This window comes from Diadema setosum, chromosome 4 (assembly GCF_964275005.1).
Source record: "Diadema setosum chromosome 4, eeDiaSeto1, whole genome shotgun sequence".
Classification (NCBI taxonomy): domain Eukaryota; kingdom Metazoa; phylum Echinodermata; class Echinoidea; order Diadematoida; family Diadematidae; genus Diadema; species Diadema setosum.
This window is the reverse complement of record NC_092688.1, coordinates 41,738,802-41,766,585: the sequence shown is the minus strand read 5'-3', so window position 1 is coordinate 41,766,585 and position 27,784 is coordinate 41,738,802. Positions and strand designations below refer to the sequence as shown.

The 27,784-nt window shown below is 38.8% G+C and overlaps 1 protein-coding gene across 1 annotated transcript in view; it reads left to right on the top strand.

Moving 5' to 3' along the window:
- Window positions 1-27,784, top strand: part of LOC140227888 (uncharacterized) — a 114,314-nt gene that overhangs the window by 37,726 nt on the left and 48,804 nt on the right. Inside the window, 26 exon segments of the mRNA XM_072308274.1 lie at window positions 1,014-1,139; window positions 2,100-2,213; window positions 3,978-4,112; window positions 5,536-5,664; window positions 7,018-7,182; window positions 8,351-8,473; window positions 10,400-10,540; window positions 10,998-11,132; window positions 11,620-11,754; window positions 12,282-12,413; window positions 13,001-13,147; window positions 13,957-14,091; window positions 14,901-15,026; window positions 15,382-15,507; window positions 16,652-16,777; window positions 17,833-17,952; window positions 18,475-18,597; window positions 18,941-19,066; window positions 19,206-19,325; window positions 20,079-20,198; window positions 20,550-20,669; window positions 21,034-21,156; window positions 21,577-21,696; window positions 25,229-25,348; window positions 26,184-26,303; window positions 27,635-27,748. Of these exon segments, the coding sequence (XP_072164375.1) occupies window positions 1,014-1,139; window positions 2,100-2,213; window positions 3,978-4,112; window positions 5,536-5,664; window positions 7,018-7,182; window positions 8,351-8,473; window positions 10,400-10,540; window positions 10,998-11,132; window positions 11,620-11,754; window positions 12,282-12,413; window positions 13,001-13,147; window positions 13,957-14,091; window positions 14,901-15,026; window positions 15,382-15,507; window positions 16,652-16,777; window positions 17,833-17,952; window positions 18,475-18,597; window positions 18,941-19,066; window positions 19,206-19,325; window positions 20,079-20,198; window positions 20,550-20,669; window positions 21,034-21,156; window positions 21,577-21,696; window positions 25,229-25,348; window positions 26,184-26,303; window positions 27,635-27,748 (3,321 nt within the window).

Here is a 27,784-nt window from a genome sequence, read left to right as displayed (position 1 = left end):
GTGCTGTTATAACAGGTATATCTAAAACGTTGACTATCTTTCATGTGGTGATTCAACCTATGAACGGGTCGGGTTGGCAATAAATAGAAAGCCTTGTTCTAATTTGTCTCAGGGTCGTTTGGAAAATATCGATATAATGCAGAGATATGAATAATGATACCATAAGCTCATTTTGTATAATGTAAGCATTAAAAGGTGTGATTTATTTCAAGTATTCACAAACCATGTCAATTGGTCACGGATAGTAGATGTTCATGTCGCCAATAAGTGAATCTCGTAGACCATGCACTTTGTCTCTGAATTATCTCGCAAAATCTCGGGTGCTGAGAAGGACATGCGCAAAAACCTGCGCGTACGATAAATTTTTGATTTGAGCTCATTAACAGCAGCGTTGCGGTCTGACTGTTTAGTATCTGACAAAGCAGAAAATTCCGCTTTCATCACTCTCTTAATATCATCATCAATGTGCTGTTATAAGACACGTTTTTATACGTTTAAAGAAGTCCCGATTCTTTAAACGCGATTATCTCGAAATCGTGTTTCCGCGCAAATTCGAACATTCGCCGGTTCGTAATGCGACCGACGAATTAGCAAATAAAAGTGAAATATCGTACGCGTATACATGCATACTCTGTGAAATGAGATCATACAATACGGTCATTGTCGCAAACATTTGTGCTCATGGAACCCAAAACATAAATCTGGAAGGGATCGAACTCATGATGATTGTGTGTTCTTTTTTTCCTTTTTTTTTTTTACATATTTCTCAGCGTAATATTGAGTTCTGCACAATGCAATATCTCTTAGAGATTTCGTTTATTTTGAGAGAATAAATCAAAACAAATACATGCCTGACTGACTGACTGACTGACTGACTGAATGAATGAATGAATGAACGAATGAATGAATGAATCAACTATATATTCTCCGTGTAGAATACATAGTCAGAATTATACTCGAACAAGGAGATGATAAAAGAATGACATTATTCTTCTATCGATGTGCTCCCCTAGGTCTCCCGTGTGACTCCAACCCCTGTCTGAATTCGGGCACGTGTCTAACGAGCGAAGACCAGATGGGGTACTTCTGCTTGTGCACATCGGACTTCACCGGATCGAATTGTCAAACTACTTCAACAGGTATGACGTGCATGCTGGCTACATACAGTCAGCCCCTCTGTTTTACCTTTCAATGATGTGTGTATGTATTTTGTCTGTATGTGTTTTTCATGTCCTCAATTATGAACCTTGCGTTTCAAGATGAAAAAGAAATATCAGCTCAGAATGAGTTAGCACATCAATGGCAAATCAATCAATTTACCTCATCTTTCTAACGCCTAATATCCCTTTTCCATTCATACTGTACGTCTTCAACAAAGTAATTACCTTGTTTCTTCATCCTCATTCACCAGAATATCAATAGAAACTTCTGTACTTCTACTTCAACGTAACAACGCTGGTATATACTACACCAATGATAGACTCAAAGTATGTTATTGACTGCTCCGCAGACAACTCATGCTGATTAGGAAAACGCCAATGCCCGTCCACAGACAAATACTTAACCATCATTTTATCAAATTTTCCTTGGCCCCGGGCTAAACATCCTAACAGATAATGCAAACAGGTGAATAAAAAAAAATTGTATAATTTCAGCTGCTATTTTAAGGGGTTAAAGAATTGCTAGTATTACTCCATTACCGGAAAGAAATTCCATTGCACTAAAGGAGTCAGTTTCCAAACTACTGTCACTGCACTCACGGAGTTAAATTGTATCCAACCCATAGCTCAAGTGCTAACAAATTGTGTCAAAAGGTATAATGGGAAAAGAAACCACACTTACCAGCAATGCTCCAAAAGCCGCTGCTCCTTCGCCCCTTTGCATCCATGCTTTCCCCATTATCATCCATTTATAAAGGCAGACCTCTTCTTTTTAAGAGGTGATTAGTTCAACGTCACGCCCCAATCCATTTGCATAACAACTAACCTATCATGCCTGCTTCACATAATTTTCTTTTTCAACTCACCATATAAATTCCCATCCATCCACATAACTTTACTGCACTAACAATAGCCGCTTTCGGGTTTTGATATCATCAGCCTCTCACTGCTTCCCCCAGCCGTGCCAGAACGGCGCCCCGTGCACTGGATGGCTCGTTGGCTTCACTTGCACCTGCCCTTCCGGATTCAGGGGGGCAACGTGCGAGGACATCGGTACGTCGTCCTTTACACTCCATGCACTTCTAACACTGTGATGATCTGAAAATGTGTTTTCTTAACTCATCTCTAAATACTTCTTTGTTTTTTCCATCATCTTGGATTAATTATAATGTCCTCGATATACTGTCCTCGATTTACATGCTTGATCAACCCAAACTTGACTATATGCCATGATGTTTCAGTCTACCTCTACTATTACTCACACACGGTTAAAGCAAAGAAAATTATCTTATATATTGCACTTAAATCGAATTTGTGCATGAATAGTTGACACACATGCCATAACACGACCAATTTAGGGCCTACTACACATGGCTAAATGATTAGTTTATGGAGGTTTTGTAAGCACTGTGCATGAAGAGTGCTTACTGCAAATATAACGCAAGTAATTCCATTGCTTCAGCACTTTATAGCAATGATGCTGCGAGTTGTGCAGGAGTACTGAAATGTTTTTGAATAACAATGATGCTGATATAGATTCGTGATGTTGGTATACCTTTGGAACGCATCTGATCGTATTCTATCTTCAGACACTAGGATATATTTGCGAAGTTGATAAAATGTTGACAGACTGTATAGTAATTCGAATGATACACATGGTCCATATTATAGTGTCATTCCTCTGTCTGTCTATCTATCTATCTATCTATCTATCTATCTATCTATCTATCTATCTATCTATCTATCATTCTATCTATCTATCTATCTATCTATCTATCTATCTATCTATCTATCTATCTACCTCTCTCCCCTCACCTACCATTCTTATTTTCTAACATCTCTGCACGATTTAAGAGAAAATGCCAAAAGGACATCACAACCGTAGTTTCAAGTGATTCAAATGGTGTCTCTTCATGAGATCAGTATTATATTCTATAAGTCCTCTAAAATACATGCATATGTGTTCTCTCTATCTCTCTTTTTCCCTTAACATCCTGCATTCATAAAACATTATGATATATTTTGCTTTCCTGTATTTTCCATCACGACTGCAACCACAGGGTATGATGACTATTTCAGATCTACAGTTCATGTACACCCTTAATAAAATGTCACGTGACTTAAGCTGTAGCGGTTTAGTTGGCATTGTCAAAAAAAAAGTTTTGCATCCGTCTACGGTTCATATTCTGTATGAGTAGATCAAATAATAAAATATGCCTCCATGTTTTGTAATACAGTCACGGTTAAGTCGACGCGTTTAGTTGATGTTTTGCATCATTTTTTTTTTTTTTTTTTTTTTTTTTTGCATGAAATACGGCAGTCTGCATCCTGGAATGGGACACGTCCGTTGACTGTCATATTTTTTTTATTTCTCATGTGTGATAGTACGTTATTATTAGTGGTTAAAAAACATTTTTGTAGTAGTTAAGAAACCATAGGAAATCAGCTGATTCAATGTGTGCATGTTTTACGTACTCAAATGAAGTTATTTCATTGCTGTTGTTGTTGTTTTTGTTTGCTTTTTTTATAATGGGCATGGCGTATGGAGAATACGTGAGTTGTGTGCGGCTATAGCTGAGAATATACACTTCGTCAACAAAACTGTACGGCAATATTCATAATAATCTGCTTACGTTACTGTTGGCTTGCTTAGTCGTATAGTTGAAAAGAAAATGAAGAAGAAAGAAAATGAGAAGAAGAAGCATATTTTACATACATAATATAGGTATAATCCTGTTCATGCACTTATACATATTCATATTTTTGTGTTTGCATGATAACGAAATGTACTTTGCCTCATGCGTCACAACTCCTCAGCTACTGGATCTCAAGCCTGTGATTCCAATCCGTGTGCAAACGGGGCCACCTGTTTCACGTCCGGGGACCTGAATTCCTTCGTGTGCATTTGTCAGAGTGGTTTCGCAGGTACCACATGCACGGAGACGACCGCTGGTAAGCATTTCAGAACATTCTTTTCTTTCTCTCTCTTTTTCTTTCTGCAGCTCATGATCTTCAGTTTGCTTTCATCAAAACATTTGTTGCCTGCATTGCTTGATGTAGAAACAATTATTCTTTGACATCAATTGAATTGCAATTGTTCATTTCTCATAAGTAGTTGATGATGCAATGCAAACGCACAATCCAGTTTAGGTAAAATTAACTAATTAGATTAGAATGCTCGCTCAGTCTTAAGTGTGAGCGCTCTTGTCTGATAGACATGTTAGACCTTGCTCTGCTCTTTCTGAGACCCCGTTTACAGTGCGGGGCCGAGCCTCGCAATTTTGTCCGTTTACACTGCTGGGCTCGGCCGCGCTTTTGATTCAAACCTTTCAATATTTTGTCGTAGTGGCGCTCTGCTTGCAAACAAACGCAATTTGGTATTGTCTAGTTTTCAGACCCTTTGCCATATGAATTCCGTGGCGACGAAGTCGCCGTTCGGGCAAAGGCCTTTGCCGAAGGAAAAAATCCTTTGCAGGACAAAACCACCTTAAACTATACTAGTTTTCGATGTCGAGGGGGTTAATATCCTGAATAGCGAAAGATACAGGCAGAGGGTTTGGAAGCCAGACTAAAATTGGCCGCGCAATTGGCCGCGCATTTGGCCCAGTTTGCGTTTACACCAAGAAGAGGCAGGGCTCGGCCGCGGCTCGGCCACGGCCGAGACCACCTCCAGAGCGAGGCCAAATGCGAGGCCAATTTTGGCCTCGCATTTGGCCTTTTGCGCGTTTACACTGAAGCGGGGCTGGGCTCGGCCGCGGCTCGGCCGCGGCCGAGCCTCGCACTGTAAACGGGGTCTCATATTATGCGGTTATACGCTAGAGATATAAACTCCAAAGGAACTTATTTTGAATCAGAATGAAAGTTGCACGACTGAGCGATTGACTAGCAAGACAAATAACAGATTACAAATATCTGGAAACTTTTTATTATTTCGCAGCTACCGAAAAGCAGCTCCATGTTCAAGCTGACTATCAAATTATCGAGTTAAAACACTTATCATTGTGTTATGTGTTAAGGGGAAATCTTTTTTTTTTTCTGTGTGTGTGGCTGAGTGATCTCCTAAAACAAACTTTGATTCGTGAAAAAATTTTGCTGAAGAAGCCCAACGTTTGTATGAGGGTTTTTCTCTTGTTCTTCATGGCGCTTTTCATGGGCAACATCATGCAAAGGTCAAAACCATATGTTTACAAAGAATGCCGAATTTCATACCGACTTTTTATTTTGTTCATTTCAGTTCTTCTGCATCACTTTCTGTTTTGCCATAAAAATGCACTTTCTATCGTAGAGGGCTCTGCAATTGCTCATTTCTCACTGCTAAGGTAGTAGCTTGCTTCTGCACTGTGCTGTTTCTTCAAACTTTCTCCCCTCGTCCCAGAATTGCAATGCACGGCCACCACCTGTCAAAACGGGGGCACGTGCTTCTCCGCCGGGGCCGGCACCGGCTTCTTCTGCCAGTGCCCCGACGACTACGAAGGCGCCAATTGTGAAACCAGGGTAGAGGATGGTAGGTCGCACCACATCGCTGTGCAGTCAAATGGAAGATGCATCTCTTTCTATTTTCTTCTTATCACTCAATTTCTGATCATCGATCATACCATTACACTGCAGAGCGCAGATTTAATGTTGGGCATGCTTCAATCATGATGCTGTCATTAATAAAGAGAGGGCACGCGGAGAGAGATTCTATGCAGTACTTCTCTCACCTTATGTACTTCATCAATGCATCAACGTGGTCAATGGCTCATTAGAATATCAAAGGACGCGGGCTCATGAAAGATATTTCGGAAGGCGGTTTCATTATGTTGGGCATTTTCACTTCGGTGTGCCTTGATCTCGTAATACCATAAATTCAGGTTTCAGATGCCACAGGTATCATGTTTACATGCTCTCGACCTACGGATAATAAAGTTTGCCGAAATTTCATGCCTGAAATTTTCATTTGCCGCATTGCATTCTCATCAGCATTGAGCAAATTTGGAAACCTTTTGCACCCATCTTCACTTTTTTGACGGTACGATAGGGTAATCAAAGAAAGTTAAACTTTTGCAAGAAGAAATTTTCATGTTATCAGCACACACTGCATTATCCCCATGATAACTGGTAAAGAAACGATCTCATTGCAATATAAACGTGCAGGTCTTATGAGATGAATGTTGCAGCAATAGTAGCACTTTCTACAAGGGTTTACTTGTCCGAGTCTATTTGATACAATTACAAATAATTGAAAAATCAATAGATTAATGTACGTGTCACTTCCACACTTATCAAAAGTTTCTGACTCAAATCTAATGTTTGCTTCTTTCGCTCCGCACTATCATGAGAAACACAACTGCTCAATAGCCTTTATAAATGCAGTATAAGCTTGATTAATGTGATTTTCTTTTTTTTTTTACCAGCAACATGACGTATTTTCAGGAGGCCTGTATTTTTCAATCGCTGTATAATCCTTCGTTTGCAATTTCGCTAATTATCTGTGAACAAAACAAACAAAACAACGTAAATAAATCTCTTGAAGATAACCGCAAATTATCATGTCCCTCAATGAAATAGCCGTGCACAAAATCAGGAAGAAAGATTCATCCCATTTTCGTTCACATTCTCCTAACAAGAGTACTGTGATCCCTCAAAAGCAAAAGCTATACAAAAAAAGGAAAAAAATATAGGAAATTGATAAAATTTATGAAGCAATGCAATTCTTTCACTGCTAGAATCTACATGTAGTATTCGCAGGCAGAACTCTATGCCGCATTTAGTACTAGTATCAATTTTTAGAGCACTTTATAGAATATATAGAGCGAATAACTAAAAGCTTTTAAAGCTGACATGGCGCATCTGTCTCAAATTTTCGTGTCTAGAGCTCTGCCATTTTTCTCCTTTTCCTTCCCCATATGAAAATCAGTTCCCGCATGTTCGTCTAGCCCGTGTTTAAACGGAGGAGTCTGTTTCGAGGCTGGCTCCAACACAGGGGTGGCCTACGTCTGTACCTGTCAACCCGGCTATGAAGGCAACAATTGTCAGCTTGGTACGTACTTCACCCATGTCCATTACCGCTATCTTTTCCTTCTCGTAAATATGTTTAATGTTTGTTAATGTTTATGTTTAATCACACGTTCTAGGCGATATGTCTTCTTACCTTTCCTTAATGGAAGCAGATAGTATTAAATGCAGGTTTCCTGGTCGCAGTTCGAAACACCGGATCATCGATTTGGAGTAGCGCTCCAGTAATGAGTGTGAGAAGACGAGGAACTTGAATATCTAATAGGCCACGTCGGGACAGCTCGACAGCCAAGATATCTGGCATCGCAGACGTAGTCTCTGTGTGTACATCACCTTTCTCATCCTATTGTCAGAAGTTATTTTTCGAATTTTGCCCGTAGTGTTGGTCTAGTCATTATCTCATAGTAAGTGCGTGCATGAGTTTCTTGTATACCTGCGTATTTGAATGACGGTGTTTGCTTTGTTAGATAGAATTACTATTGCTTTACGCATTTTCACTTGTCGCGTAAGCCTATGGGCCTACTTGTGATTCATTAGCACAGCTCGCCTAGTCAAGTGAAGCATAATATTGGTATTAAAAGACAAAAATGATCTTAATTGCGTAGTTTAGTTGCTCATGTATGTTTTTGGTGTGATGTGCATGGAATAGCTCCTAAAGAACTTTGTTCAGAGAACCACTAGCACTGCTCTTTGTTGTCACCTTTCTTAACAGCTCAGCTTTATAAATCAAAGCCTGTAAGCAAAAGAAGAAAAATGCCTCCCAAAAGAAGACTACTCAATCACCTTTCTTTCTGTTTGCTGCATGACCAAACCTTTACAACCTCTGTGAAGAAAACATGTTTCTCTGGCAGACTCTTTGTCGAAAATAGCTTTGTGCAAAGATAGTCGATAGTGGGTTATATATCGTTGGTTTCGTGATGCAAAGTGCTATGTACCTTTCATAAATTTGTCATGATTCCACCCCTATTTAACACGTGCGTAGCCAATAGTTTGGCAAATAATAGCAAAGAGTCCTTGGACAGATAAACGATGTCATTCTACATAAAAAAGAAAAAAACTGATATGATGCTTAATGTTTAGATCGAATGATGCAACTTCAATAGATAAAGTGCTTTCTCTCATTCTGAAATTGGCTTTTTGCGGTCTCTCGAAGCTATGCGTTTGCCTATACATTTTCTGCATTCTTGCATCAGTACCTTCAGCCTGTGCGTCGCAGCCCTGTGTAAACGGGGCCACTTGCTTTGAGTCGCAAGATGGGAGCGGCTATACCTGTCTATGTCCCGACGGTTTTACGGGAACCAACTGTGCAGTGCAAGGTAATTTGCAAAATCTGCTGTATGAACTGTATTTCTTTTATCTAGACTATAGTATGCATATGCTTCTTTCTCATTTCCATTTCACCAATGTTTTTTTCCTCTATTTGATGTGCTTAACATGCTATTCCTGATCTCGAACGCACTTATAATGATTGTGCTGTGCTTTTTGAGATGTATGTTAGTGCTGTAGTACATTCGTGTCAATTTTTTGTATCCTTTGTAAACACTCACTCAACGTTCAATATAGTTATACATTCCTGCTGTCCCCCGATTTCATTTAATTTCAATTTGCAGCTTTCAAGTGAGTTTGAAGAGTAAACATTTCCTTCGTTCGTGATTGTTGCTTTGCCCCGCATTTAATCCTTGATATCGCAGTTACTCCCTACCCTTGCTCCCAAAAACCCTATAGCACTAAGCAATGTTATTAAAGGTGTAAGTCACCTGGATTCGTATAACGGAAAACTGTTTGCTTGTCTCTGCCCCTTCGAGCCCGCTTTACTATGATGTGTCTTTGCCTGTACCAACCTGTTTTTGCGAATGCTCTTATCTCATTTGACTTTAGATCAGATTTATTTTTTATTGAACTCGGAGCATTACCATAATGTCCAGGTAATGTAGCAAAATTTGAAAACAAAAAATAAAGTAACTTGGTAACCATCACGCTTGGCTGAAACCACAAAATTTACGTAATACTTCACGAACTCGCTTTGTGCAAAACACAAGCAGGGCAGCTAAGAGTTCGCTGCTCGTTCTAATATCTGAAGCCGCTTCCTAATTTCCCTTTCAACTACTCAAGCTGAACTTGATCTCTTCAATACCAACATCTCCTCCAGTATGCTCTTCACATAATTTCATAGACGCTCCATACCATAATTCATTGTCTTTCATTCCGCTCATGCTTATCGTTAAGAAAGACAACAAGTATATTTCATGTACAGTAACTGTACCTGTCTTGTATCTTGGTTCAAAGCCAACCTATATATAGCAATTTTCATATCATTAACCACAATCCAGACACAGTCCCCACAAACCCCTGCCTATCAAACCCGTGTCCTGACGGAGCCACGTGCCTTGATGCTCACGATGGCAGTGTTCACACATGTTTGTGTCCAAATGGTGTCATAAGCCCGAGCTGTGACGTCATCACAGGTACACGCCAAAACAAAGCCACAGATTAAAAAAAATGATAAAAATGTTATGAATGAAATGTTTTTGTGACGGATCTAAGGGTTTCCAAACGTCAAGCAATTCTGAAAAAAAAAAATCTGAATGATGTATGCATCTTTTGTATACAGGAATTATGTTTAGAAATTGTCACAATGTAGGCCTATATAAGTCGCATTTCACAAAAATGATTATTTTACATCCCCGTAAAAAGAAACGGTGTTAGAATGACAAAAAGTGTTAATCAAAATCATTAATCAAAATCATTAATCAAGAATAGAATTCATTTTTACCCAGCAATTTGTTAATGAAGATGGAATATGCGAAGTATATAAACACATAAGGGACAATTGCGGGCTGAATGACAGAAAATTGTGTTGGCATTCCTTTGAAATATTCACATTTTTTCAATCATGTTATAATTATCATGATCATCACAAATATGTAGATTTTTAACAGCTCTTTCATATGCGCATGATATCAAGAGTAGATATAACAATCAGTTTTGTCCATTTAGCATTTATACCTCCGTGTACTTATTTCTTTCGCAGTCGTAAGCTATCTCTTTTTTAATGTCTCCATTCTTCCATACTGAGAAGTACCGTATTCAGCAATGCTTTTCTATTCCAAGGATTACTTCGCGGTGTTGGTTCTTGCTTTCCATTGTGTTTTCTCTTCTTTTTTCTGTTTGTCATTCGCTTGCTGTCATCACTGCTTGCCAAACACCCTTTGCTTTCTACTTCATACAATATACCCTCCTAGACCTCACTCCCCTTCCCGCCTGTACATCGAATCCCTGCCCGCAAGACGCCGCATGCCTTGAGGCCCATGACGGCACGAGCTTTATCTGTCTCTGCCCGAATGGCCTCATAGGCACCACATGCAACTCCAGTACAACTACAGGTAACCATCACAGCCCACTTCCAAAACATATTTCTTTTTTTTTTCTTTTTTTTTTGTAATTCCTTTATTTATTCACGGTACATAGACTTACTATAGTCGGGGAGGGGGGGGGGGGCTGTTCTTTTGCAAAATGAAGCATAAATGTGAACAAAATCATACAGAAAGCAAAAGGATAAAGCGGGGAGGTGAAGGTAACGGTATAAAGGCGTATTTTGTCATATACTATTTGCTCAGAATAAATACCAGAATTATATATATAATCCACCAAATTACTGCACGTCACTGACTAAAAATTAACAGACGATGATTAACTCAAATTTCTTGTGACATAATAAAGCTGTTAAGGAGAACAAATATTCCCTATATCTAATCTTGATCATCGATGAGGCCATACTCATGCCTTCTTTGCTTCAACGTTCAAACTCCCCCTTTTCTCCTCTGCCAACCTCTGAGCCAGAAAGTGCACCCCTTCCTGCTTGTGCCTCGAACCCATGTCCCTCCGGTGCAACATGTCTGGAATCCCAGGGCCAAAATGCATTTACCTGTCTATGTCCCAATGGCGAAACGGGCACAGTGTGTGACGTTACAACAGGTAATCTTCGTCAATGATATGTCCCTTTCTGTTTTTAAAACCCTAAATTGGGAAACGTGGGGATTTAAGTTCACAATAGAATAATGTTCTCTAAACACAACGTTCATTACCATTGATCACAGTGCAATATCTGATTATAGTATTGCAATTATAAGGGGAAAAAACTGTTCTGTAGGTGGGTATAACTTGAGCTGACTGGATAGCATTTTTCTAACCTGTAGTAGCTAATAGCACTTTTTGAACTGTCATAATGATTTACATTAAAACGTCGTCGTAAAAAGGCGATTTTTAAGTGAAAAAGATTGTTGGTGTCTTTCCCACTGAGTGCGTATCTGCTCATGTGCATCTTTCCTCGTCCATACATGTTTGTGTGCATTTGTCTGAACGCACCGCTGCTTATACCGATTGCTTTTCATGTGTGCTTATTCTAAATAGCCTTTCATCTGTCCCTCGCTTCTGCCCAACTCGTTCGTCTTTTTGCATTCAGATCCTGCACCGCTTTCTGCGTGTGATTCTAACCCGTGTTTTGAGGGCGCCACGTGTCTTAATTCCGCCGACGGAAATGCATTTCTTTGCCTTTGTCCAAGTGGGGTCATTGGTAGTAGCTGTGAAATTATCACAGGTACTTATCAAGGCTATGGTCATAGTTCAGTCAAATTCATCTTTGACAGATTTTTATTCATTTAATGATAATTGTAAGCTTCTAATTGCAAATCAGTCGAATGAGACAATTCAGAGGTTGTAAAGCCCACGCTATAACAACGGCTTGACAATTTCACATTTCAAAAATCCCCGGTAGTGTAAATTAATTACAATCGAATGTTCAGTAACCCATTTTGGAAATATAAAGATGATATTGTTAATGTAGGGACAACAACGTCTTAGATGTGCGTATAGTACAACACCTTCATATAGAATAGTTTTGATAGTCCATTAAATTGGAATGGTTGTTGTCCAAAAAAATAATAGTGAGGCTTATTTAGGAGTAGAGAGCAGTTTCAGTTTTAGTTCTGGAATGGTTTGTAAAAGCATCAGGTATAAGCTTCCTCTGCCACGTCTACGAGTTTTTGTAAACTTTCGTGACTTCCTGTAATCACCCCTCCCGCTCCCCTTCCCCCTCCTCTCCTACCCCTACCCCTCCCCCTCCAGATATTTTCCCCGTCCCGGCTTGTTCCTCCCACCCATGTCCAGCCGACGCCACATGCCTTGAAGCAGCGGATGGGTTGTCGTTTGTCTGCTTATGTTCAAATGGGCATGTCGGCACAGATTGTTTTGTGACAGGTAAAAAATTGCACCCCTACAAAAAAGGAAAAAGAGCAAAGACTACACTGTATTTAAAGCCAATCAAATTTGTACAACTATCTACATTGTTATTATTAGTAGTAGCGTTTTCGTTGTTTTTGCAATTATTTAAGCTCACCAATCGAGCTACACAAAAACATGCTTATTTTATTTCTTACTGTATTATTTTGACAAAGCCACTGACTGTCTCAACTGAAGTCAAGTTTGGTCTTTCACGATAATTTCAGATGAGTTCATGATACATTTTGTCATTTGTGAAATCTGCAGAGCCAGAGCCAGGCAGAAATCGTTACTCTTGTTTTATACTCTTAACATTGCTTGAGATTTCAAGAAGCAGCCTAAAGATTATGAGCGGCTTACATCTTACAGCGTCCTGTGTGCAAGGCCTTATGCTTACATTTTTCTGCTTTCATAGCCTTCTTTTCTAACTCATAGCTCGCTTCATAACTTTGCTTTTTCCCCCAAATACTTATCTTCCCGCCATCCTTGTCCATGCTATTCCATGCCTCTATCGAACTGTCGTCTTGCATTCTCTTTTCAAACTCGCTTTCGGATCATGCTGCTAGACTCGCCACAAACATCCGCCTGTTCTTCCAACCCTTGTCCCGATGGGTCGACTTGTCTCAATGCTGGCGATGGGTTATCATATATCTGTCTTTGTCCCGACGGGTTTCTCGGGCTTTCATGCAGTACTGCCACCGATAACATTACAGGTAATCAAGACTAGCATGCCGCACTGACACATTTATTGGTTCTCAATAGATAAGGAGAACATGTGCATTACATTCTATATCATTTCATCTCATTGAGAGTACAATTTAACCTCCAAGCATGACATGACATCAGCTGTACTGATCACTCTTTTAGGTTGGCGTTCGTGTCCATATTTGCATTTATGATCTCATTTCTAGAACATATCGAATTGTAACCTGTTTTATGTATGCTGACTATCATGTCACAAATTCTTAATAATCTCGTTTGCGTTATTCACCATTCATCGAGCCAAAAGGCGGAGGTAGGTGTGATCGACATTCCGAGACAATCAACCCATTAAAGTTTACCTTGGGTTTTCCAGTGATGGATCTACGTCGAAGGAACATACATTCATTTCATGTTTATTTTGAACAGATTTCCCGCTTTCTGCGTTCATCAAAGCAGTACATGTATGTAGGCCAAGGCATGAATAACTGTTGCTGTTAGCAAATGTTATGCTGCTGTAGTATACCACTCTGTCCAGTTGTTGCTTTGAATGAAATTATTTGTGACTTTTTCATCGATCTGCTATGACATTTTTCCTTCTCTCTCATTTCTCATGTAAAACATGTCAGATTGTCTCTTCGAATGCTTTTATTTATTTGACCAAATATTCTCCAAAGCGATCACTGCTTTTAGACAGCCGTAAAAGTGCCAACAATCTTCGTTCTCTCTCTGTCTCCTTCCGTTTCCATGGATCTCCCCCTACCCCCCCCCCCCCCACCATCCCCTTCTTTCCTCTCTTCCATCTGTTGCTTGCTTCATATAGCAACCCCGACTGCATGCGCTCAGGCTCCGTGTCTGAATGGTGGCACCTGTCTAGAGTCACAGTCCGACCCCTCGAGTTACGTGTGCATGTGTACCACTGGCTTCACCGGAGAAAATTGCCAAGATGTAGCACAAGGTAACCATGGCAACTGCCCATAGAAGCACAGTTACAGTAGAGAGATGCAAGATTCACAGTTGACTACTATATCCAGGGGCGGATCCAGGAATTCCGTAAAGAGGGGGCGCGTTTACAAAATTAAAGGGGGGGGGGGCGCACGCACCCCTCCCCCATTTTTTTCTTTTTATTTCTTTTGTTTTAACAAAAAATAAAAGGGGGGGGGGGCGTGCGCCGGTTGCGGTCCTCCCTTGATCCGCCACTGATATCTCTTTTTTGTGATTTGGGGTCAGGATAAATAATGTATAACTGATGACGCTGCATATACCACGGGAAATATCGGTGATACTAGGTTTTCGTTATTTCTGCCTTCCTACAAATAATCACCAATGTTGTATTGTAGTTCTTTGTGCAGATCTTTATAATACTATGGAGACGAATGCATACTATTCTGTCTTATAGGCTATTTTAGTTTTCTTCACTGAAGCATAGCAGAGTTGCAACTTCGTCATTTCGAACCAAAACTTAAGTATACCTGTTGTGCACCCCTTATTTCCTTGCAGTGCTTATTTGCAATAATCAGCCGATATGTTCTTATCAAATATTTCATTAAGTTCGTCTCGTCTCTCTCAGTGCAACTGCAAATTTGACTCATGAGATGCGTGCTTGCATCATTTAAAAAAAGTCAAGTTCACTATTTTTGGAAGCAACTGAAATAAGAATGAACGCGCTTTACGTGTAATTGTCTTTAGCCTTGCTTCTATCAAAATGCCTGCATCATTAGAGTAGATAGATAGCCCCCTCATGGATTCCTTGTCCTTTCTATATAGAATTAGCATGCGACCTTAATCCATGCCAGAATGGTGCGACGTGTTTTAATCTTGGATCTGACCCGGGGTCCGGATACTATTGTGATTGTCCCACTGGGTTCTCCGGCACGAATTGTGATGAAGTTGGTGAGTTCAAGATAGCAACAACAACAAAAAATGAACCATTTTCAAGTCATATCATAAAACTGCTTTGCCTTTTCTTTGCTCTCTATCTTACTTGAAGATTTAAATCAGATTAGTATCAAATAGCTTTACCGACATTTCATAAGTTTTCTTCCTATCGGTTTAAATGTGCTTTCGCATCATTCACATCTATTTTACAACCACTATTGTCAGCATTCTTTTCATCAACTGATTCAACTTGTTTTTCTTTTTTTTTTCTCAATGATCAGCTTCTTCACATGGCTTTCACATTGCGCAATTATAGAATAGTGATCATAACTGCACTCCACTTCCCAACGTTTTCTCCTGATCCGCATAGATTTAGCCTGCAATTCCAACCCATGTCAAAACGGTGCCACGTGTTTTAACGCTGGAACTTCACAGAGTTCCGGTTACTTCTGTAACTGCGTGGACGGGTTTTCTGGGACCAACTGTGATGAAGTCGGTAAGTAAAGATAGATGGATAACAAAATGAAGAGCAAAGAAAAAAACCCAACTTTTCACGTTTAATGTTTTCCTCCCGAACTACTAAGTCTAATGTTTATGTCAACTACTAACATCTACATGTTAACTTTAGTTCTCTCTCGGAAATGCTGCTTTATACAGAGAGACATTTTCTCTTTTTTAAACGTGGTATTCATGGATGGGTAAGTGATAATCAAGCTTCAGTATCAACGGGTGTGTCGTGCATGTAAAGTCCGCTGTTAATTTGTCATGGAATACATCTGCATTCGTGGTAACTATTCGAGTGATAAATTGGCGGTATGATTAACACATTATTTTCCCTCGTCGTTCGAGCCGCTCATAGAAAGGACTCAAAAGGTGTACTGTACATAGTGATAGAGTGTGCTTACGTGTGTTTGGGTGAGTGTGTATGTCTTGTGTTTTGTGTTGTCATCTAATTGCATCGGCATTCATCGCCTTCATAAAGTTCGTAACTCGACTCTAGCTCTATATTAAGCATCACTGTGATTTTTTTCTTTTTCGTTTTTGACATTACGAACATTCATTGGCCTAAATTATTCATTCTCCTGTAATCATTTCATTGGCATAGTTTCGTGTGCAGTTGTGTTTCATTCATTAACGTAATCATGACGTGATCGGAACCTTTCCAGCAAAACAATTTTCACTTAGATTAAAAAACAAACAAACAAACAAACATTGTTGTTCATTACACATGGAGTCCAAAGCAGACAGGACTTCGCATATATTATACTACTGGATAACATCTACGTTGACCGTACGTTCCCCCACAAGTTTTCCATTTTCCATATATCACCCGCTTTTGGTATCAAAATTTGAACACGTTATGAAATCATGCCTTCACTGCATCAGAAATCGTTACTTTCGCAATTTACGAGAATACATTAGGGCGATGTCTTTAGGACCAGCTTTCATTAGCCTAGAAGTTCATGCAGAACATCTGTCTTCAATTGGTCATGTCACAATGTCATGTTTGTCTGTGTGTTTATACTACTGTGTGTTTGTTTTCATCAAGAAGAGTCAACGAATATCCCCGAGCATGCAGCTCCCAAAGTGTGTCCCATAATATTTCGCACGATTGCTGTATCTGCCTGCTTTGTTTGTAGTGTTAGCATGCTCGTCCGATCCTTGTCTTAACGGTGCAACCTGTATGGAATCAGACTCTATCCCTGGTTATGTATGCCAGTGTGCTTCGGGGTTTGAGGGGACTACATGTGCGCTGATTATTGAAGGTAAGGCCCTCTCCTTCCTCTTCTTCTTGCCTATCTATCTATATATCTATCTACCTATCTATCTATCTATCTATCTAGTTATATCTGTCGGTCTGTCTATTTTGCCTGTCTGTCTTATCTATGAATAAATCAATCTAACTGTTTATCTGTCTGTATTTCTATCCGTCTATTTATTCCTGTTTATCAATCTATCTATTCATCAACCTCCAAATAAGGTTCCAAAGTGTGATGTCATATCCATTGATCGCCATGGTAACTGGTTCCAAAAACAACCCCACTTTCCCTAAATATTAATATGTGAACACTATTGTTGCTAACCATGCTCGCACCTATGGTTCGAACCCAAGCTAACACAAGAAACTGTGACATCATCACTTCGATATTCGATTAATAACATGGGATAAAAATATCTTCAAGTAAAGGCTGTCGTGCAAATGAACGCATGCAAATCACAACTATAGCCACTAATATATTACGGTGTTTGGACTGATTGTTTTTTTTAAATCTATGATGTCTAGCATAAACGATAAAATCCTCACATTTCTTGTCATTGAAAGAGGTCCTACTATAGGGATATTCCCGCTAGCTATTTAATGGACAATGGACTACGAATGGCTCCAGTTGCTTCACTGTATTTATCACTATTACGTATGTGTAGGATTCAATCGGTAACAAGGATTGTCAGTGGTATTTCAAGTTTCTGATAATTCAGTCAATCTGCCATCATACGTTTTGAGACTACGAGGAAATAATCGAAGATGATTAATTGCTTAACAAAACCTGCATTTTCACACAATAACTGTCAGATATCAGCATTCCTCGAGGATAAAGGTAGATCACAGAGCTTCTATAATACAATCTTTTAAAAGCAAACATCCCGTAAGATGGGGCACTTTATAGAGAGTTGACAACAACATTATCTCATTATCTCATTTAAAAATTATGTTGTATATAAACACGTTGCCGAAGGCTGAAAGAGTTCTTTGGTATACGTATTTAGAGAATCTTGATTCTCAGTATCATGATTCTAACTTGTTACATACTTAACCCAACAGACTCCCCTTGCTTACCGAGTCCATGCCAGAACGGAGCAACGTGCCTCATCAGTGGAAATGGTACAGCATATTCATGTCAATGTCCCCAGGGATTTAGCGGAGAACTTTGTGATACACAGGGTAAGTAGCTATCTGTGACATAGTTCATACTTTTTTTTCCCCGTTAAGAGTCTCCGTTGATAATGAGCTGGCGTTGTCACTGAGTTAATTCGTTTTGAGTGTGAGTGTGACAATTTATGTATATAACTATGGCTTAGATGGTGTTTTTCCCTATCAAATTTTCATGTAAATAGAGCATGATAACAAGCAAACTAGTTTCCTTCCTCGATCACTTGTTAACTTTCCCATTTTCAATGTACGTTAAAACCTGTTAAATATCTCCCTGTACACGACGTAGCAAACAGAACATTAAAACTTCGGTATTCCCGTTATATTTCACAAAATACATCGTCACACACCAAGGTTCAACGCATGAATGATACACGTTACGTAAACAATACATTATATTCATTCTATCTTGCAGAGTGACAATACGACATTGTTGTTGTTGTTTTTTTCATTTTGTAGACACCAGACACTGTAGACATAACATATAATGATATGTTTATAATCTATTCCATTCTGTTTCTAATTCTCTCACAGCTGCTCTGCCATGTGACTCGAACCCTTGTCAGAACGGCGCCCAGTGTTTTACTGCGCTGGAAGGAACTGCTTACGTGTGCCAATGTCCCCAGGGATATTCTGGGACCAACTGTCAGATACAAGGTGCTTAATGATCGGTTCTCTGATGTATACGCGTATACAAATCTTAACAACGTTTTTGTTTTGAGAGTTTTATCGCAACGTACTTAAGAAAGGCAGTGCTTGTAAATACATGCGCAGTTGTAGTGTGAGTGTGTGAACACTGTCTTTTTAGCACATATTTTGTAGTAATGCTTTGCTGTGCAGGATTTGGGCCTATCATGGAACATGAATCTGAATATATATGTATAAAAACATGTTTATATTTCACTTTGTAAGCCATTGAAAATGGGTGTTATGTTGTGTTTATGCTAGTTTGCCCGATGTGTCGATGATGCTTACATCATTTGGTTTATTTCTGCTTCAGATGCTGTACTTGCCTGTTCTTCGAATCCCTGTCAAAATGGCGCCCAATGTATGGAGAATTCTCAACAATCCGGATATGTCTGCCTATGTAATGATGGCTTCTCAGGGACAAATTGTGAATCTCAAGGTCAGTACCAGTGAAATATTGGCGGTTGTTGTTGCTCAAGATATAAAGTTTAAGATTTCTTTCTAGCCAATCGTTTCTTTTCATCAATTAATGAGCAGAGGTCAACTTATAATGATATGATGTATTTTTAATGTTACAGTGCAAGCATGTGACTCGAACCCATGCCAGAACGGCGCCCAGTGTTTTACTGCGCTGTCAGGGACTACATACGTGTGCCAGTGTCCCGAGGGATATTCTGGAACTAACTGTGAGACTGAAGGTATACTTTTACTTTGCTGGTCTCCTCATTTTATGTTTAAGATGGCACGACATCTTGTTTGATTGTTTTGTTTGTTTTTGTTTGTTTCTGAAATAACTTAAATTTATCACGACATTCCAGGGGAAAGATTTCTTTCACATAGGATGCATGACGTTACTTAATAATGACTTGTCTTATCGCTTGTTTTACAATTTTCTTAGCCACTATTTGATAAAAAAGACAGCAATTTAACCCCCTCCAAACACACACAGAAAGTGGGTATATATAATCAGGTTGAACTCAAACCAACGGTCTCCTGATTACTAGACAGTCATCGTCTTATCCATGAAACCACCCGAGCTCTCGCCTGACAACCACCGGTGGTTCATATGCGAGCTCTGCGTATTTATTCAGATCGGTGAATTCTCGTATCTAGTTATTGCAACCGATTGAGGTGTTGTCCTGCTTCGAAGAAAATAAGCACCGAGTTTTTAGTGTTTTCGTGTGTAACTTCGGAAGATAATTTGTTCAATTATGCCTTATAAAGCAATCCAGAATATCCAGTGAAGTTGTAGCATTAAACCATGATAAGACGTATATTTATCCATGGGTGTATAAGACAGATTTTTATTTCAAAACTATGATTTGCTCCCGCTATATCACAGTATTACTTACGCATTTCTTCTTCCCACTATATCACAGTATTACTTACGCATTTCTTCTTTGTTAGTCATGAAACAAACACCCGATCTTTTGTTTCTCACTTAGATACAGTACTTGCCTGTTCGTCGGACCCCTGCCAAAATGGCGCCCAGTGTATGGAGAATTCTCAACAATCCGGATATGTCTGCCTTTGTTCTGAGGGGTTCTCGGGCACAAATTGTGAATCTCAAGGTCAGTAGCAGAGAAACAGTGGTGGATGTTGTCGCTCCATAAGCATATTTTCCCGAAAGTTAAGTTCAGCGTGCTACTGTTTATTTAAATAGTAATTATTATAATTACAAGATAACCAAATGAACTTACTGAGTTTTTGACAATTCCATGATTCCCCTTGAGAAATTTATGCTTACTCATTGCCCTTGAATTTCTCTCTCATCCAGCTGAAGAGAAAGACAACAATACAATAATTGTAGCAATCCAATAATGATTTGAAACTTTTTACCGATCCTTGAATAACATAAATAATATCCGATAATTGTTTCTACTCATTGCCAATAGCTAATGATGTATCTCATTATATTACAGTGCAACCATGTGAACCAAACCCATGCCAGAACGGCGCACAGTGTTTTACCGCTCAGTCAGGAACTACATACGCGTGCCAATGTCCCGAGGGATATTCTGGAACTAACTGTGAGATAGAAGGTATGCTTTTACTAAGTGCGGTCTTCTTATTTCATAATTAAGACAATTACTGCACCTTTTTTCTCTTTGTTTTTTTTTTCTTTTCGTGCATGAAAAACTGAAACTGTCACAATGATTCAGAGGAGAAATTTGTTTCAAAGTAGAGCATGATATCAGTTGATTAGACTGATTTATTTACATCTCTTAAATGGTATGCAATTCCCCTATCCCATGGAGTTGCAGCCTTATCATCATGAGACGTAGGTATTTATCCAATGGTCTAGAGTCTTAAAGCTATGTTTTTTCCTCTCCTGTATATATGTATTTCTCGTTTGTTTATTGTGAAACAAATACCGTGTTTTGTTTGTTTCCTGCTCAGATGCAGTTCTTGCCTGTTCTTCGAATCCCTGCCAAAATGGGGCCCAATGTATGGAGAATTCTCAACAGTCTGGATATGTTTGTCTATGTCCTGAGGGGTTCTCGGGGACAAATTGCGAGACTCAGGAAGGTGTGTGCCTAGAAGACAATGAGGGATGCTGGAACGTCTTAAAAGACAATGCATTTCATTTTGCAATTCGCATTTATAAAATTATGACTTTATGAAACTGTCAAAATGATTAGAAGACCCTGTTTCAACCATGGAATTTACTGACTCATGACGAGTTGTTTACCTATTCGAAGTACATGTATGTGTGACATCTCTCCAACCAATATGAACTCATTAGCACAGGAAGTAAAAAGTGACATGAAAATGCCAGTAGTTCTTCAAGGAACCTGAAAATAATTTCTAATCCTTCATGATTTGGATATATTATTGTTTGATGTTAGGGAAAACCATTGCTCCCTTGCTGTTTCTAATCACAGACAAGGAAAATGGATGCAATAAGTTAAGTTATTGACATTATATATATATTGTGTGATATTACAGCACAACCCTGTGAACCGAACCCATGCCTGAACGGTGCTTCGTGTTTTACCGCGCAGTCAGGAACTGCATATGTGTGTCAGTGTCCGGTGGGATATTCAGGAGCTAACTGTGACGTACAAGGTATACCTTCACTGGTTCCCTTATTTACATTCATATAAGAACGCGTTAATTACTCTATCATGAAGTTTCAAAACTTGTTGTCGTGAAAAATCCATGCATGAGTTACAAAGAACTTGCATCTCTACTCTCACGAACTGACATGATTCTGGCGTAGTCATTTAGTGGAAATTATTAAAACATTTCCCAGGGCGTGGTGTTCATCGTTTTGCTGAATTGCTTTTCGTTAACCCTAAAAAGACTGGGCTATTTTGCTAGCTCGAAAGACTGGGGGGGGGGGGGGGCTAAAGGGCCCCCCCTTAAGATCTCGGCCGTGGATCGCCGCGGAAATTTGCACAATGGTAGTGTGCGATGTAATCTACAAGATCGTATATTTAAATTTTCCAAAATAGTCTTCTTTTATTTTATTTTGATTAATTATGCTAATTTATGCGAGAAATCAGACTCTTTGATCTAAATCAGTAAATAAAGCTCCAAAAGTGCTCTTTTTTGGTCTAATTATTCTTTGTGGCATTCTTCACAAATGTACTTGAAAAAAAAATCGGTATCAAAATTAATTTCTTATTTATTTTATTGTTTTATGAATTTCTTATGTATTTCTTTGTTTTTTCGACCTTTTGATTTTGCTTTTTTTTAACAAAATTTGTGGCAGACACTTTTTGAAGCATAATGCTACTAAAACAAATTAATTTTAGCCATTGAGAGTAAAAATAAGCATATTTATATGAACCATGTGAAAAAACTCAATTTGCATTGACTTTGTACACAAAATCACATTTTTGAGCCATTTTCGGTCTCACGTGCATGTACAAAAAGTTATGTAACTTCAGAACCGTACCCCCGGGCGTCACAAATTTGGCGTCAAAATGTTCAACAAGTAAATACGGAATTGAAAAAAGTAACCAACTGGGTCAGAGCTAACAAGTTATCTTTGAATGTTCAAAAAACAAAATATATGCTTTTCAGCAATACTGTTGATTCTTTGAATTCAGAAATAGTTCTGAATGATTGTAATTTAGAAAGTGTGTCATGTTTTAAATTTCTTGGTATTTTTGTAGATAATAAACTTTCTTGGAAAATACATATTGATCATATCTGCAAGATTATTTCTCGTAATATAGGTGTTATGAATAGACTGAAATTCTATATTCCTGAAAAGACCCTATTAGTGTTATACTCCTCTTTGATACTCCCTTACCTTAATTACGGAATTTTAGCTTGGGGCAATACTCATCAGACACTGCTGAATAGAGTGTTATTATTGCAAAAGAAAGCCCTCCGTATTATTTCTAATTCTCCTACACGTTCACATACAAATGCATTGTTTGACTGTTATAAGCTATTAAAAATCAACGAATTATTCTTATTTAACTTAGGTCAATTCATGTATATGTATGATAACAATTTACTCCCACCTATCTTTGGTTCTATGTTTCAAAAAAGTCAATCATTTCATAATTACCCCACCCGGCGTTCTAACGAGTTTCATTTACCACTTCTTCGAACGATTTTAGCAAAGAATACACTTATTTACACTGGACCAAATTATTGGAATTCCCTGAATCATGATTTAAAATCTGCTCCATCTATATACTCCTTTAAAAGGAGATTAAAGTCTTTTCTTTTACAATCTTATAATGACGACTCGCAGAATCAGATTAGTTAATAGGCTTACTTTGTTTCTCATCCGCAATATCGGCATTGCCGTTCGCTTTATTATTCTAGCTATTGCTCAAGCCTTGATTATAAGATTTTCTTTAACCTATACTTCGCCGTTGAAGGGTTTGTTCTATATTCTTTTTTCTTCTTCTCTTTCTTCCTCAAACCTCCGAGGATCGTTGTCTGTGTTGCATATTCCTTTCTATTCTGTTACCTCTTTATCACGCTATAGTCTTGTTTCCTCTTGTGTCGTCAAGTCTGTTTGTTTCTTGTTTTTCCTCCTACAAGTAGTCTTGTTGCTGTCCCAGTCCTGTTGCATGTTCATAACTCTGTTTGTTGTTGTTTTATGTATAACTGTTTATTCGTCTGTCTCTTAGTGGGCTCCCAAACTTTTTTGTGACGAACTTTTTGTACGGATTTTTTTTGCTGTTTTCAATTCAATTTTTACATCGGGCTTCTAATACAAGAGGGGCCCACACTCTACAAGCTCTGTCTTTTTAGTGGGTCCCTCCGTTTTTTTCACACAATGCATATATTGAAAACCATTTCACTTTCGTTATCTTAGCACCTATTGCAATGTATCGCTACTGTTAGTTTTTTTTTTCCTATTATTGTTGCCTTCTCTGTACAATTGTATGCATTGTTTTTGTCACTTAAGAAAGTGAGATTTATGTTTGTATATTGTGGAAAAAACGAATAAATATGAACTTGAATGTGCGGGAAACTCGAAAGAAAAAAGTCATAGAGCATCGCGGCGAGAGCATTGCGTGTTGCAGAGTAATCGCGCGAAATGTCGAGGGGGGGGGGGAGGCTTTTAGGCCCCCCCCCCCAGTCTTTTTAGGGTTAATGTTGACGACATAATTTACTACCTCTGAGAAGTCCATATTTTTTTGTTGCTGTTGTTGCAGTGATTACTACTTGTATTGTTCATCAAACGGAAGTGTTTATACTATGATTTCAGTTTTCATTTTTTTCTATGGATTAAACCATGTTTAGATTTCGAGAAAAAATACCGCTTGGCACAAATTTTCAACATTCAGCACAATCTTCAGCCATCCTGTAGTCCTAGAATATTTCCATTGGTAGAATAGCATCAACATCCGTATCACGCAGAGAAATGATGTAGAAATTACTTATAGCTTCTAGTATGACTCAGTTTTGTAGAGTTGTTAAGTGTGGTTGCGCAAGAGCACATATAACTTTGTTACATGGGCAACACATGTTCATCACTACTGATACTATTTGCAGCATCTTTGTCGTTCTTATGTCTTAGCTTTGCACTTTGTATTTTTTTCCATCTGCTAGTCACTGCAACTCATCTATTTCTGCACCTCTTCGACCTGTCATCATGATCCTGCACCCTCATTCTGTTATCATTCCATCTTTTAGATCTTCCATGCTCATCCACCCCTTGTCAAAATGGCGGCCAATGTTTCACTGGGGGAAGTGGCAATGCATACTTTTGCGTGTGCACTGCTGGCTACACTGGCGACAATTGTCAGTTGATAGGTAATATGCTATCACTGGATGAAAATGAATTTTAGCTACCAAACAAGCGCATCGTAGGATTCATCATAATACACATATTGTGAAATGTTGTAGTAATCTTATTTGATTTCCTCATGGTCTGTTGACTAACTCTGAATCATTATGTTTGTAGGCTACATTTTGTCTACTGTTTCATTGTACGTTTGGCTGAAGTTGATTCTTTTTCACTCCAGTAATTCCTCCTCTGTATTGTTTCTGTCTGAGTTCCTTATTTCAGGAATAATACGATGTCGTGCATGAAGTGTACTGCCTGGCTGTTGTTGCCAGTTTAACGGTATATGTCGAGTACATTTATGTGATCGTCTATATTTTATTTCTGTCCCCTTAGAACCTGCATGTTCAACGGACGTTTGCCAGAACGGCGGGACATGCGTCGAATCGCAGACAGATCAAGGCTACACTTGCCTCTGCCCAACAGGCTATGAAGGACCAAACTGCGAACTCATAGGTTTGTCATTTATTTCTGTGTACGTTAATTGTCAAACTAACTTTGATGACATAGCATATATTTTCTTTATTAAGTGGTACAAAAAGAAATATATCAACGGTATTGTTTGTCAGCGAAATCGTGATAATAAACAAGCTTTACCATTTAAACCCACTTTGAAACTAATAAAGTTGTTATCATGTACATCATCATCATCCGAACTGAAATACCATCTCTTCAATTGCACGATCTACCACATTATGGACATGCTGTCTTATCTCCCTGTTCACAAAACAGCCAAAACTGCACCATGTAACATTGTGTAATAAGATATTATATCGCATGCATAATACGTCAAAGCACTTTTCTGCCCATATATACATTTCAGACCACCGGCCTTTGTTGGCATGTTACATTCTCGATACCTGCATTTCTTATTTCTTTCCCTCCTTCAATACATCATCGCTGGATGAACCTGCGCTATACCATCCCTATCTCTGTTTTCTCTTCCATTCATTCTTGCATGCTGCATGTTTCTAAAACCCCGCACATTACTTGGACTATTCGGTATCTTTTGTTTTTAAAGTCACTGCGTTCACGCATCGTCGACCCAGTATCGGTCTATCATGTTCATAAAACTCTCTGTTCTCAAAGATCCTGTTCAAATTATGAATCATTACCCTATAAAATTCATCCGTCACATTTCCTTCAGTGCTTTCATTCGCTTGCCATTCGATGGCGTATCATGGTGCAGGGTCTTACATGTATCTGCATTTCAGCATCATTCTCTGCATCCCATGTCATGCTTCTCTTGTGCTTTCCATTCATGTCACCATTTTGCTACGTTCACATGCAGTGTCCCCTTGCTCCTCCTATCCGTGTCTCAATGGTGCAATTTGTTTCGAGTCTCAGACGGGCTCGCACTATGTTTGTCTCTGCGTGACGGGCTTCCATGGAACTAATTGCGATCATCAAGGTACGATTGAAAGCAATTTTAGGACCACTGTTCAATAACATTGTGTGGGCTCAATTTTAGTATTTGTGTAGCTGAGCTGTGTGAAGGTGTTCAATTTGCATGACAAAAAAAAAAACCAAACAACAACAACAAAGAACAAGAACACTCGGCATCGAAAGGTTTTGATAATTTGCCTTCACCATCAAGAAATATAAAAATAAAAGGTCACCATGCTACTAAACCGTTTCATTAAGGGTCTATTCCAACACTGCGGTCTGTTGGATATGAAGATTAGGATAAATTCGGTTACTCACAGATTTATCTTTGGGGGTTTGATTTCAACCTTGATTTACTCCCCTAGTTTCATATCCAACCTATACATCAGAGACACCGGTAGCATGTAGGACTGTGCAGCTCAGAGTTTTAGATGGATACGTTGTTATATTTTAGTGCCTTTAAATGCCGACGCAATATGCCATTACTGGAACTTCAACAGTTCTGCGTGATGTGTGCGTGTTGCATAACCTGAGAACTTCAATTGTCATTCCGTGTCTCATACAGTAAAGTGAAGTGTCGTTAGTACTTTACGTCTGTGGCATCCTTTCTCTCTCAATGTGATAATCATATATGACAAGATGTCAACTTTAAAGTAGCCAATATCTCTTCGATATTGGCATAAAGCAATATTGGTATTGAGCTGCATATCACTAAACATCCTCAAGTTTGGTTGATTTATGTTTATCTCGTAGAGACTTTTGAGAACACTGCAATCATTTTGAAAACATTGTATTAAGTATTACTGATGAATCATGTATAGTGGTGTGCATATAAGGTGCTCGTTGGGACGCTGTCATAATGCTATTCCTGCAAGTAGCTACTGTATGTCTTTCCTTCTTTACTATAGGCATGAATGCTTAACCTTGCCCTTTCTTTGGCATGCTTTTCAAAGGCAGCTTATGCTCATGAAAAATTGTGTCGTGTACCGCATGAAATTCTAAACGCATTTCGAAACTATGCCTAGTCAATAACATTTACAAATTAATTCGTATACTATCGAAGTGATTCCAATGTTTTGTTGTTTCCTAAAGATGTGACTTCAGAGAGAAAGAAAAAAATGTGTGAAATTTTGTGTTCTAACTATTTAATAATTTGTAATTTGGAAACATCAACAGAATCTTAAATATCTGTTTCCTTTTCACACTGTTATCCTAGTTGGACTTTTTGTTCTGTTAAGGGATAATGACGAAAACAGTTTGTGAAGGAAGACCAACTCAGTTTAACTAAATTAGTTTGTAACGGCTTCCATATTTCACTCTTTCTTTCTTTTGTTGTTGTTGTTTCATATGCTACAGCTCCCCCATGCTCTTCAGATCCTTGTCAAAACGGCGCCACCTGTATCGAAAATGAGAACGGATTTACCTGCGAATGCCCGGATGGTTATTCGGGAACATACTGTCAAGATAGAGGTAGGAGAATTGCCTGGTATTTCAAACCATCTCCCG